A 12,709-nucleotide genomic window follows, 5' to 3' on the forward strand; every position below is an offset into this window, starting at 1 on the left:
AGCGTGCACACGGCGCCTTCTTGGTCGGTGCGCTGAGTGCGCTGGGATTACTCCGCATGTAGATTGGCCCATCGGCTGCCATGTGTACTAGAGTGCGCTGCCAAGAGGAACGAGGGACTTTTCATCTTCTGCATGTACTACACAGCACGGCGGGTGAGCATGTACTTTATGTAAGTTGTACATGCAGAAATGACTGTAAATCCATTTAACGGCAGCAAGCTCATTTAGGTCAGTAAATGGTATTTCAAGGAAAAATAAATACGAAGAGGGTATTATACGTACGTCTACTCCACTTGTGCTCCACGAAAGAGACGCTATTAGCACAATCACGGCGGCTAGATAGCAGTTGCCGCATGGGGACAAGCACGTTGCGTGAGGCGGTCTACTTCGTTCCACTTCAGTAACTTGAAATATGATCCCCAGCATCTTTGCCTCCACTGTGGCCTTTACCTCTACTCCACTATGACCGCATTTTGGTCCCTAGTTGTGGCCTAATCGGCGCCCAGCATCGTTCTTTATGTACGAGATACTCGGGGTCATGCTTCAAGTACAACAACCAACGTGCATGCGTTGCGGGACGTCGGCTGCGCTTGCTCCTCCTGTGCATTTCTCTGGGGTCTGCAACCTGTCTCTGAAGCCTGTGGTTGGAAGCTGCACTGTACTGCACAGCAGCAATACAGCACAGGCCTCGGAGTCCCACGAGGCAGATAGCATTCCTTCCTCCGCATTCCGCCTTGTATGTGTTAAGGGTTAAAGCAGATAGGTGTGGCACCACTGGCAGACACACTCACACTTCCCCAGTGCAGTATTACAGTGCAGGCAGTGGAGTACAGTCGTATATGGCTATGCCTGGTTCAAGATGCCTTCTAATCTTCCTCGGCCAATAACTTGTGCTCTAGTAAGTCAGGGAGCGAAGAAGCCTCCACTCTCTTCTCTTATTCCGTCTCCCTCCGGCTTCTCTCCCATCCTGCACAGAATTATGATCACTATAAGAGCTCACAAAGCATGATTTTCCCTGGCTGAAACATGCCGGCAAAAGCATCACTACTGGTGGAAAACCCACCACTAAACCTTGGACTGCTACCATAAGGGCCGATGCAGATACATGACATACATGGCATCCTGCATGTCATCCATGAGATACTCTACTCCGTACATACATACATACAATACTCCCACCTGGCCTGCTTTAGTCGATCTTTCTCACGATGATCCACCCTGCGTCTGTCTCTCAGGCTTGTCCTCCACCACTTACTAGCCCTTGCTACAGCAATAAACTTGTCCGATCCCGCAGACCCACGGACACTGACGGACCCTACATATTTACAGATTTACATATAAAGACGGTACGTACTTTCATATTCTGTCCCCAACTGTTTCAATCGACCTACTTGGCACATATGCAGGCCTACAGGTATACAGCAGCAAAGCCTTGCAAGCTTACGCCTTCCTAGCTGCTCGCCTCTCGGACCTTCCTCCTCGCTGCCCTGCTTCTGATTCTCACGCGAGCATACAAAGGTCTTGTGGCACCCGGCCAGCCCTCAGCCATAGATCATAGACACCCCAATCCGGTCGTCACAAACGTCGTTTGCGCGTGGGTGCATAGCATAATTCTCGTCGCTAAAGTAAGTTCTTCCTCATGTCCCCCAGCATTGCATTATCAATATTTCCCAGGAGGCGGTTCTTCCGGGCCTCCTCATGCAAGACGCAGGCATTGTCGGCCTACCTGGGCCGGCTCACCCAACTTCCATTTTTTATTTACTGGCCAGCCTCATCTCATACCGCCTTTCAATGTTCTCGGCCCGGGGGGTCAGCATGCACACCTCTTCCAAATAGGCAACGCTCCTTCTCAGATCGCTCCATGGGAGGAATGCGGCTGGCTGGCCACACTCCCTTGGCCGTGCCGATTGAGTATATTGTCCCAAGGTTGTGTCCCGATCAGCTCAGATGGTCTGCACCCAGACCGACTCCCCTACGCCCTCCCAAAGACGTATCAGCCGTGGCCTTGCCCAATCATCCCCACCCACAATTTCTACTCCCCTGCATCTCCAAGTGGAGTATAAGCGGTGACCTTTCCATTGAGCATCCAACAGCATAAGACTGTCTTTTACTGAACAGTCATAGCATACCATAACAATCCATCAACAAGTTCACATGTTTAAGGCAATTAGCCGATCACTCTCGCCCAAGTTATTCGCCTGGGAGACTGGAATTCGTGGTTTGAAAGAGAGAATACCCGGCTGCACCAGTACTCTCCACACTGGCTTTCCGTCCAGTTAAGGGGCCCCTGCAAATTACCAGCAGACCAAGAAAGGCTTATATACACCTTCGATACGTACACAAACTTTTTCTCAAGACGAAACATTATACCACCTCTCGCAGATGTCAAGGACCCCGTTCGGTCCCGTCCCACCCCCTATTCCATATGGACGGAAGCCACCAGAGCCACCACGAAGGCCGTCTCTGGCTGACACCGCCGAAATAATGTCTGTCAATGCCGTCTACTACCCGAATTACCGTGCCTACCGTGGAGAGACGCCGGCGACTCTGAACTACAAGTGCATCAGTCATGTCTACTACGCTTATGCACATGTCAACGCCGACGGTTTCGTCTTTGCAAGTACTCCGGAATACAGTACTGGCCTGCGTGCTAATTCCTGCCTCAGTTGAGCGACGAGTTGGCGGATGGGACGATGGAGGTCGATGGCGTGAACGGCTGCCTGGGGTCATTCATGGTTCTGAAAGACAAGTTTCCTCACCTGAAGGTGCTTCTGTCGATTGGTGGTGTCGACTCGAGCCAAAGCTTCCGGATCCTGTCAGAAACGGCAGCACGAAGAGACAACTTCGCCAAGTCAGCGAATCTGCTTGTTCGAGAGGCACGGCTCGATGGCATCGACAGTATGTTCCAAAGCAGCTACTATAAACTACGTACTAATGTGAGCTTTAGTCGACTGGCAGCATCCAGATGATGCACAGCAGGGAAGCAATTTCCTCTCTCTCCTAGCAACCGTTCGGCTCTATCTTCCATCAGAGGATTTCATGGTAGTCGTGCCGCTCCCTACCAACAGCTGGGCCTTACAGCACATCGACCTGCCCAAGATTGAAGAATACGTCGACCTGGTCAACCTCACGGCCTATGACTTCTCTGGCCCCTGGCGCCCCACTGCCGGCCATCACGCACAGCTCTACCGCGCGCAGGAGGGTGAGAACTCAGGCTCTGCGGCCGTTGAGTACATCCTTGCCACCGGCTTTCCAGCGAAGAAGATCCTCTTAGGAATCCCCGTGTATGGACGCTCGTTCATCGGCGCAGCGGCCCCAGGAGACCAGTACCACAGTAACGGCGGCGAGGATGGCATTTTCGAGTACAAATCACTACCGCGCCCAGGCACGCAGGAGGTTGTCGACACGGAGCGCTGCGCAGCGGTGTGTGTCGGTGGGGACGGTGGCTTCGTCACTTACGATAACCCCGAGACGGTGGCTATGAAAGGGCGCTATTGCAAAGAGCAGGGCCTTGGTGTTAGTTTCCTTTACTTATTCCTTCTATGGCGGTGTGCCAGTCGCATTGCACGGTTTACTGATGTGTTGGCAGGGCCTCTTTTACTGGACTGGGACGGCGGATATCACTAATGGGCCACGCAGCTTGGTTGAGTCCGGCTTTCGAGCGCTACATGGTTCGTGATGATGGGGTCTTGGGGATCGCTCACGTAGCTCCTCGTAATCATGAAGGGACTAGTGGAGACGTGGAATTGGGTTTGGGGGTTTGGTCCGGTGATGATGGATCGGGCTCGTATCGGGAGCGTGTGTGGGGGGGCTCGAAAGGGGGTTGGTAATGACAGACTGGGTGAGGGGTTATTATCCGGATTCCATTACTTCTCAGATGATGCTCGAATTTTTCCATTTCCATTTTTAAGGCGTGCTTACTCACTCACTTACAATACTTGTACCAGCCTACGATTGTGTTAGTTTTCTCATAGTTCCAGAAATTAGATAGATGCAGTACCAATACAGAACAGATCAAGCTTATCTCACTCACCGTCCCTACCTACCTACCCCTCTTACCCCTCCTTCCTCATCTTACAACAAAATCATCACATCTCAACAAGCACCCCCACCACACCACCCCGCCAACATAAACCCGACAACACATTGATTGACCCGAGGAGCCCAGCAACCTTCCCAGACCGCTCAAACACCCCCCACCCCCCACATTCATGCCCGTCACATCCGTCCCCTGCCCCAAGCGGGTCCTCCTGCCCGTCATCCACAACGCTGTAACGCCGGTTTCCGCCGCTACGGCGCGTCACCACCATCCATCCCCTAGCTCCACCAGCATGACCTCGTACCCTATCTCCCGCCCCTGCGCTGCGGCGGACGAATAGAATACAAGGCCTATAATTCACAAAGGTAACAGCCAGCCAGTCAATACCACCGCGTATCACACGCCTGCCCCCACCACGCCTCTTCCGTCACCGCTGCGATGGCGGTGGGAGCGCTGGTGGGGTGTTGGATTCCGCTGTCCGGGAAGGGGGGATTTTGAAGGGGGGGTGAGAGGGGGACGGTATGGCTGTTTTGGGGATTGTGCAGTTGGGAACAAGGAGATGGGTTAATATTGAGATGGACCGATCTTATTTTAATCTGTGTTTGGAGGGGTTCGCGGGTTTGCTGGGACGGGATGGTGGGATGGGTGGGATGCTTGGTGGGGTTGGAAGGAGGGGTCGAGTTTCGCTTGGTTTTCTCGCTTAATTCCTGTCGCTGATGGGACTAAGCGAGAGTTTGAGGTGCTGTCAGTGCAGGCACGGAGACACAGAGGCGTGGAAAGAGCGACATTGTGTAATCTCAGCCCCTATCTAAGACAAGTAAAAAAAAATCAACCACATCATCAGCATGCAATTGTGATTCTCAGTTCAGAGAAACAAAAGGCAAAAAAAATATAATCAATGACAACTGTGGGATTCGAACCCACGCTCTTTCGAACCAGTAGTTTGATGAATCAGGTGAACCTGAAACTGGCGCCATAACCGCTCGGCCAAGTTGCCTGTTTGATTGGAATGGGGAGTGGTAATTGGTACTAACAACACCGCTCGGGCTCTAGGGATACTAAACCTCGACATATCATGGATGGTACTCGGGGATAACTCCTTCCTAAATTTGCCTCCAGAGAACGTGCAATCACACAATCGAATTCGATTCACCGATGAATGAGGGGGAGAATATTAAAGTGACCAGATGATTTCGGCGCTCGTTCCTGTTGTGGAACTTCGAGACCTCCTACGTGAGTTTAACGATAGCAAAATGCTGTTGGGGTAGATTCTTGCTACCAGAAGTTCCTGCTGTCGAGGCTTTCTGTTGTCATAAAAATTTCTGTTGCCGCGAGTTGCTGCTGTCGTCGAAGATTTCCCCTGTCGGGAGCATGAATAGTTCGCTTGCCTGAACTTTTTCTCTCCCTCCGGCGCTATGCCCCATGATCCAACGAGCATGGTCTAAGCCAACTTGCTCTGTGAGATCTGTTCGATGCGCCGCCGAATAGCATAAAACGTAATGGTTCTAGAATATCCCATACCCTTCCCACGTTCTCGGGGGTACTCAGTAAGGGATGCAGAGCTAGCTGGCTTATCAGAGGCTTCTAGGCCTCGAGGTGTGCTCCCGTTCATGGGGACGTCGAAGTGAAACAGCCCAACTTCGGGAGAATGACCATGGATGCAATAATTTGTAGTAGTTGTCTGAATTTCGGCGATCCATGGTCGATTTAGAATAATGTATGCATAGTCTATATTTTGTTGTAATTGGTTGATGGATTTTCTACTAGAGCTAATATAATATCTATGAGTCTCTTTGTAGATACATATTTATTTTTTATAGAAGCGTGCATTTTGTTTTTTAGTTTTACATAATTAACAAACATTTTTTTCCCCTAAGTACCATTTAAGTATTATCAAAAGTGCAATTATCATTTCTCACGTCCAAACAGTTTCAGCGTCAGTGATGTTACTCATGACTGACGCTGATTCAAGCACACAACTATGTGCTCCGTTGCGGAACTTCAAACTCATAGTGACTCCCCGTCTATCCCTTTAAATCTTCACATCCCCCCCTAAATTCCTCATCGCCTCCATCCTCCCATCTCGGATCCAAACCACACAATCCCCCCTCAATATCAACACAAACACTACCATCAAAGAACAAAATGTCAATCCCCTACTCCACCGGCCAGCCCGCCAACCCCCCTCCTCCTCCCTCCTCCCACCAGAACCTCTCAAACGGCGTCGGCGCCCTCACAAACCACGTCCACCCCCCTTCCCCCACAGTCACCATCACGCTCTCCCACCTCCCCAGTCTCGGAACCACCTCCCCGACACCACAGGCACCAAACCCCCTCACACGCCCCTCAGGCTTCACACCGGCAACAACCGGGCAACATCACTCACAGCCGCGCGCCATGGCTGGGGCACCGATAGCGGTTTCTTTCGCGAGAAGAATTGGCGAGATGGATGACCCGACAGCGGTTTATATGCGGGAACTCATTGAGAGTGTTGAGACGGCGAGGATTGGTTGAGAGGCGCTGGGGGCTGAGAGAAGGGAGGATGGTGCTTGAGAGATGGTTAGGGGAAGGAGGATGGCGGTGGAGGGTGGTTGTGATGAAAGGACCCCTTTTCGTGAACGGAGGGGAAGTGGTGTCTGGGAGTCTGGGAAGAAGTTATCAGTGTCTCTGTCCATTTGTGAGGGATAAAAAGCCAGATAATCGCCTATAGCAATTAATCACATCGCATGGTATAACAAGCTAGAGAAATGTTCAGAGGAGGAGAAGTTGGATTGCAAGAAAGCGACAGATGAAGAGAGTTGCGAGTTAGTCTTCATAACTCGGAATGAGATATTCGCAACAAACTTCCCTGCTTCTGCCCCTCGAAATATACTTATATCTCGCTACGGTAAGGGCCTTCCCGAGCAAGCATACCTTGCAATAACACGGGTAGCTGCTGCATTCAAGCAAGCATACCTTACAACAACACAGATGTTGGCGGTGTCCCCGCTGCTGAATGAGGCAAAGCCCTATTCATTTCTTGCTGTCACCTACTGTTTCTTACCACCTCCCATTTTTCTCACCACCCTTCCTGTTTCTCGCTATTGCTCCTTCTTGTCACTACGTTTCTTGTCACCTTGCTCGATAATCCCACGTTCCAAACCTCATCATTCGCGGGGTCTAACAGGGCCTTTATGCCGAGGACTTGCCAGATCTTAAATGCCATAATTGACATCATAGCCGGGATGTAAGGATGAACGGAGTCTAGATTGCCCAAGAAAACACAATCTTTAATATAACAAAATCTCTGGGGAAAATTCTCCAATGCCTGGGACATGCACTTTTGCACCCGCAGCCCCTGGAAAAAAGGGTGTGAAAAGGGACATCTATGACATTAGCACGCTGACACGCGATGAAGAATATGGAGATAATAAGTGTACAGGAAGAGAAAAATAATAAACATAGGTGTCTTCCCCACACCTCCCAAACCCCGCCCACCGCTCCGCCGCATAGCAGCATGCAGCTAACCGTCATCAACCATATCATCAGTCTTTCTTTCATCACGGATCATTCCACAAACCTAAGCCTTCCTCCTCGGCGACTTCCTGATAGAAGACGCACCGCTCATCGACGCACCACTCGCCTCGGCCTCCTCCACGCTACCATTCAACTTAATAGTCGGCACATTGACCCCAGTAATACTGCTCAACTCCTTCTTCTCTCTCTCCGCGCGCTCCTTCTCATCACGCAACTCGCGGTCATACTCCTCGTCATCCTCAGCGTCGCTGCGCTCATCAGACAGCGCATTGAAGAAGAGGAAGCGGTATGCGATGCGCAGGATCGAGAACAGCCAGAAAAGGTTGAGGCATTGCAGACAGCTGAGTAGGGCCGCGGTGATGTAGTGCGAGAGGTCGCACTTGTATTGCTCTGTTTCCCAGTTGAGCTCGTAGGGGCCGACGGTCTTGAACTCGAAGAAGAGGGAGAGGAGGATGCGGAGGTTGAGGTAGTGGCGCATGTAGATCCAGACGAAAGTGAAGAGGCCGAAGTAGGGGCCCACGAGGGGATGGTCGATGTAGTTCAGTGTCTTGGATGTCTGTTGGTTGTTAGTAGTGGTCTTGAGAACGTATGAGGAGGACTTACAGCAAGGAAGAAATCACTAATGTCGTGGGTGGTATACACAGCCAGCCCGATATAGGTGAAGTGAAAGCGGTAGCTGAGCCCAATAAGCAACAAGCTAACAATATGGTGTCCCACCAGCTCCTTAAAGTCCTTGCGCGGCTTCTCCATTCCCAGCAGCAGCACGATAGCCTGCTGCGCCCAGTACGCCGCCTGGAAGAGATAGTAGAACTTGAAGTCTGCCGCGAGAGTGCGGTGGGGGAACCCCTCGTACATGCCGGGGATGTTAAAGTACCACACTGGCGTGCGACTCATAACATACATGCCAGCCGGTCCCGAACACGCAAAGTAGATGGCCGTGTACACCTGCTCCATGAAGCGGGATTGCTTGGCGCGCGAGCGTAGCCCGCAGTATACCGCGAGGGGGCGCAGCAGCATCTGCATGATAAACTCGCGCGTGAAGGAGAGAACCACAATGTAGAAAGACAGGAACGCGTAGTCCCAGTATCCCTTGCCGTATTTGTGCTCGGTACCGGGGGGGCTGCCAGCGGGGATGGGACGCTTGTAGGAGAGCCAGATGAAGCGGTTGATGATGTTGGACTCGGTGGGGTTGACGGCGTAGAGGGCAGCGAAGACGCCGAGGATGGCGAGAGGTGTCACCCAGGTGTATTTCAGGGCGACGGTCTTGCACCTTCTCAATAGTGACTTGGCCTTCCTCCGCTTAGAGTACGGGCGCGCCTTGCGGTCGCGTTCACTCTTTGCCTATAACGACGTCAGTATGTCTTCACGACGATATACCCCGCCACAATCAGCACAGAATCTCACCCTCGACAACGCCGCACTCTGCGTCTTCAGTTCCATCGTCGCAATGGCCGGCACACCCGTATCACCCGCCCTGATCTCTCCTCCCAACCCACTGCTCTTCCTCCTCCTCTGGACCTTCTTCTGGACGCTCGCGCCCGTCGTCTCCTCTGGCAAAAGCCTATTCACCTGCTCATCCAGCGCTGGGAAAGGCTCCGTCTTCTCCATCGTCGTGTAGCTCTGTGTTCCTCCGGGGCTTTACAGTCTGTCCTCGGGACGACCGAGGTGTTCCCAAGGGAAAAAAAGGGGGGGTTGTGTAATCGCGCGGCGAAAAGTCGCACGGGCGGCGCTTCGACGGGTAGCGCGTGTCGAAAGCTCAGACGCAGGGGCGTGTAAGCATATAGGGCGTGAACCTGCGCAAATGAGGGGTTATAGGTGTAATTGCAGGTGATGTTGTACAAGGAGTGAAGGTGTTCAGCCGTTGATTTCACAAGCAACGCCGAAAAGTTGCCGGGTCGCGGGGAAACTGTTACTCCGGTGGTGGGGTCACCGTCATCACTACGTCGGACATTGATTTTGGAATTTTAAGGGTTTAGAACCGAACGGGGATATCATGCCACTATGGAATGGTGTGCAAAAGTAAATAGGGGACCTGAACTAGAACACCAGAAGCCGGTAGTCAAGATTCTAGAAAGTCAAAGGGTTTAAGGTCAATGATCTAGCGTACATATATATCCCCGCGCGCTACGGCACCGAAAAAAAGTCCACGCATGAATCAACCAGAAACCTTCCCCAACTCGAGAATGGGTAAAACGAAGTACACAAAGTAAGATATAGAAGGTATATGCTCCGTGAAAACCCTAAGATCCAAAATAGAAGTCGCTAAATCCGACATCCAAATCCTTTCCCCGCAGTTTTTCTTTTGACAACCGGAAGCCTGTAGAAGAAACGCCTTCGTACGAGCCCAGTTTACTGCTCCAAATCCATACTTCCCAAGCACTTTGTCCCATTCGCCGTTCCCCGGCCAGGCACATCTCCATCCCAACTCCCACAACGACTCTGCAATGCTGCTCAAAAACAATTTCTTCACCAAACACGTCACACCCACCCCCTTATTTATTTATCCTTAGATAATCCCCCCTGGTGGCTCATATGCCTGCTGGACCCTCTGCCCATTGCCCCTCAGCGGCAACCTGCCGTCCAAACCCCCACTCCCTGGTGGCTCGGACCCTGGCCCCTCAGGATGTGTCTTTCTCAGCATGAACATGGGCTTCTTCCCCTCCTTATCCAGCTGCTTAAACAGAATCAAGGGCTTCTCGTCCCTCTCGAGACAGCGTTCTTGGTCACCGAACACAATATATAGCGCGTACTGCTCAGCCGGAGCGTTGATGTTGTACTTCTTTAGCGCAGCGGGGAGCACCTTCCAGCACGGATCCTCCATGCTCACCCGGAAGGACTTGAAGATCTCAACTGACGATGATTGTGCGTCTAGTGCGGGGGTTGGGGCGCGCCGAGGTTGTCCTCCAGGCTTCATGCTGTCGCGCGGATAAGATTGGTAGGAGTTAAGGGTGTCGGTCTCGTTGCCGGTGAATGTGCTACGGCCAGAGGGGGTGTTGATCTCGTTGCGGTAAGAGCGGGAGGCGAGGGTCGAGCCGGAGAGAGTCTTGAGTTGGTGAGGTGGCGAGGTGGGGGAGGGAATGTTGGGAGATAGTCCTGGAGAGGTCTGTGGTTGTCCGCCGTTCATCGCTGCGAGGTGTGATGAGGATAGGACGGCTCGCTCAGCTGCTGCAGATGGGTCGAGAGCCTGCTCCATCATTGTGCGCTCCTGGGATTGATGGGTAGGCGATGCGTTCTTTGGAGTGGAGCCGAGGAAAAATTGCTTCGTCGAGAATTTCCGCTGGAGTCCGCCTCCTGACTGGCCTGATGATGGACCGGGTGCTGGAGGAGATATAGTCGCAGATGTGTCATATGCGGCGTATTGCTGGTTGTAGTTCTGGTTACTTGGTGCGTTGGGGTGGTATGGGAGCGGCTGTCCCTCCTTCGCCATTCGGAACACGGGTAGCAGGTCTTCTCGTAGTCGACGGTATTCTTCTGTGATCTTTCGCATCTCAGCCTCTGCGATGCTCATCCGCTCGTCCCGCAGCCGCAACTGCTCCACCAGTTGTCTGATATCCTTCAGCGTCGCTGTGGCATACTGTGCTTCTGCATCGGCAGCTTCTAAAAGTTAGCACAACACTCTGTAATAACATCCCCGGCCAACATCAGATGGAATTTAGACTTACATAACGGCACATAGTGATCGCTCTCGATCCTCACATCCTGCTTGATCTTGATTTCGTATACGCTCTTCAGAATCGTCAACCGATGTCCCACACTCCCAATCCCCATCTCCTTCAAATCCTCATGCAGCAGTGCCACCAGACTCTGTCCCGTAATGTCGTTCTCTGCAGCACACCGTTAGCCCTTATTTCTCCCCCTCATCTCCGCCCCCACCCTCTCTCCCCTCAGGAAAAACTCACCCAAAAAGATTCCAGTATAGACACTCAACCCCAACCCGCCCACAAAGTCCGCACACTCCTCCGCCGTCCAGTCGACGATTCCCCCTCCCCTCTCCCCTCCGCTCATCCTTCCATATGTAGTCGGTGTGTGCTCGCTGCCGCTCCCCGACTCATCGTCCTCGCTGCCGCTATCCACACTGTCGTCGTCGGTAACCTGCACAGGGCTACTCGCATGCACACTGCGCTCATACTCGTCGTCGGCGTCGGACTCGGGGTACGCGGTGCCAGACTCAAAGGCCATTTTCGTGGTGGGTGGGTGGGTGGTGGTCCCCTCCGTCTGTGCTGATCTGTTCTCGTTGCGGGTTTGACTCCGCTGTACGCCCTGTACTCTGCTCCTCTCGATCTGCTCGTCTCGGGTCGCTCAGTCGCGGTGAATTTGTACGTTGCTCTGCCTTCCTTTTCCTTTCGATTTCCGATCCTGTAGTCGTGAGGTCGAGACGCTTCAAGAACAGACTGGTAGAGCGGCTCCAGCTGCAGCGTCTGGGTTTGGCTAGCACGGGTCGGCGCTAAACCGGCTAGGGGTGCGAACAAGGGTTGGTGGACGAGGAAGGGGGCTAGCGGGCGGCTTGTTCCGCCAGGTACGGGGTGGGCGACGCCAAGAACTGCTGCTTTGGGATTGGAGGGGGTACGGGGAGAACGGGGGATGGGGACGACGGTTGGCTTTTGTTGTGGAGGCTGACAGTGGCTGTGCATGGGGGATGGGGGGATGAGGGGGGTACGAGGAATCTGAGGAGTACGACTGAGACTTGTTACGTTGCAGGCGGCTGTGTTAGGGGAGAAAACCCCCTTTCCTCAACATCCTTTTTTCTTTTCTTCATCCCTTGTTGAAGAGATTTTGTTTACTCTTTAATCTATCTATTTAATGATATTTTAGCAAGGAAGCCGTTGGAAATCTCCCTTGCCCACTTTTTAAATACTCTCGCATCACGGATAATCACCGCCCGTCCGGTCATGGGCATCACGGACGTTGCGATTTCCTTAAAATAAAGCTAGAAGTGGGGAACTGTAATTGTGCATGGAATTGTGATATAGGGAGTATCGCCGACATATATGAGCCCTATCCAGCTGTGAAGGTTAGACCTACCGGATCCATCTAGTTTTTCCTTTTATTTTTCTGTCATATTGGAATCGGGACATTGACTGTTGCCTTCAATATTCTCATTCATGCTATCTCCATCTAACAGCAGCTACACGTCCGTGCTGGCCGTAGGTAGCC

At 52.4% G+C, this 12,709-nt stretch overlaps 4 protein-coding genes and 1 non-coding gene across 5 annotated transcripts; 2 read left to right on the top strand and 3 right to left on the bottom strand.

Moving 5' to 3' along the window:
* Positions 1–1,349: 1,349 nt before the first annotated feature.
* Positions 1,350–4,020, top strand: VE01_03875 (uncharacterized protein). Its single transcript, XM_059463574.1, has 4 exons — positions 1,350–1,625; positions 2,125–2,898; positions 2,948–3,516; positions 3,590–4,020. The coding sequence occupies exons 2-4, from the start codon at positions 2,694–2,696 to the stop codon at positions 3,677–3,679; spliced, it is 864 nt and encodes a 287-aa protein (XP_059319800.1). The 5' UTR covers positions 1,350–1,625; positions 2,125–2,693; the 3' UTR covers positions 3,680–4,020.
* A 917-nt stretch (positions 4,021–4,937) lies between these two features.
* VE01_03876 lies at positions 4,938–5,036 on the bottom strand (the record flags this gene model as incomplete). The annotated part of the gene is made up of 1 exon: positions 4,938–5,036. It is a non-coding gene; the product is annotated as a tRNA-Leu (tRNA).
* A 1,148-nt stretch (positions 5,037–6,184) lies between these two features.
* Positions 6,185–6,553, top strand: VE01_03877 (uncharacterized protein; the record flags this gene model as incomplete). The annotated part of the gene is made up of 1 exon (XM_018273358.1): positions 6,185–6,553. One exon carries the CDS (start codon positions 6,185–6,187, stop codon positions 6,551–6,553), a length of 369 nt encoding a protein of 122 aa, XP_018131740.1.
* Positions 6,554–7,059: 506 nt separating this feature from the next.
* On the bottom strand, positions 7,060–9,398 carry VE01_03878 (uncharacterized protein). Its single transcript, XM_018273359.2, has 3 exons — positions 8,960–9,398; positions 8,159–8,896; positions 7,060–8,111 (listed from the first exon to the last, which is right to left on the bottom strand). The coding sequence occupies exons 1-3, from the start codon at positions 9,161–9,163 to the stop codon at positions 7,599–7,601; spliced, it is 1,455 nt and encodes a 484-aa protein (XP_018131737.1). The 5' UTR covers positions 9,164–9,398; the 3' UTR covers positions 7,060–7,598.
* A 169-nt stretch (positions 9,399–9,567) lies between these two features.
* STE50 lies at positions 9,568–11,955 on the bottom strand. The gene is made up of 3 exons (XM_018273360.2): positions 11,455–11,955; positions 11,218–11,379; positions 9,568–11,149 (listed from the first exon to the last, which is right to left on the bottom strand). The coding sequence occupies exons 1-3, from the start codon at positions 11,732–11,734 to the stop codon at positions 10,062–10,064; spliced, it is 1,530 nt and encodes a 509-aa protein (XP_018131736.1). The 5' UTR covers positions 11,735–11,955; the 3' UTR covers positions 9,568–10,061.
* Positions 11,956–12,709: the final 754 nt, after the last annotated feature.

The sequence above is a fragment of the Pseudogymnoascus verrucosus genome (genome assembly GCF_001662655.1).
Source record: "Pseudogymnoascus verrucosus strain UAMH 10579 unplaced genomic scaffold scaffold_14, whole genome shotgun sequence".
NCBI lineage: Eukaryota > Fungi > Ascomycota > Leotiomycetes > Thelebolales > Thelebolaceae > Pseudogymnoascus > Pseudogymnoascus verrucosus.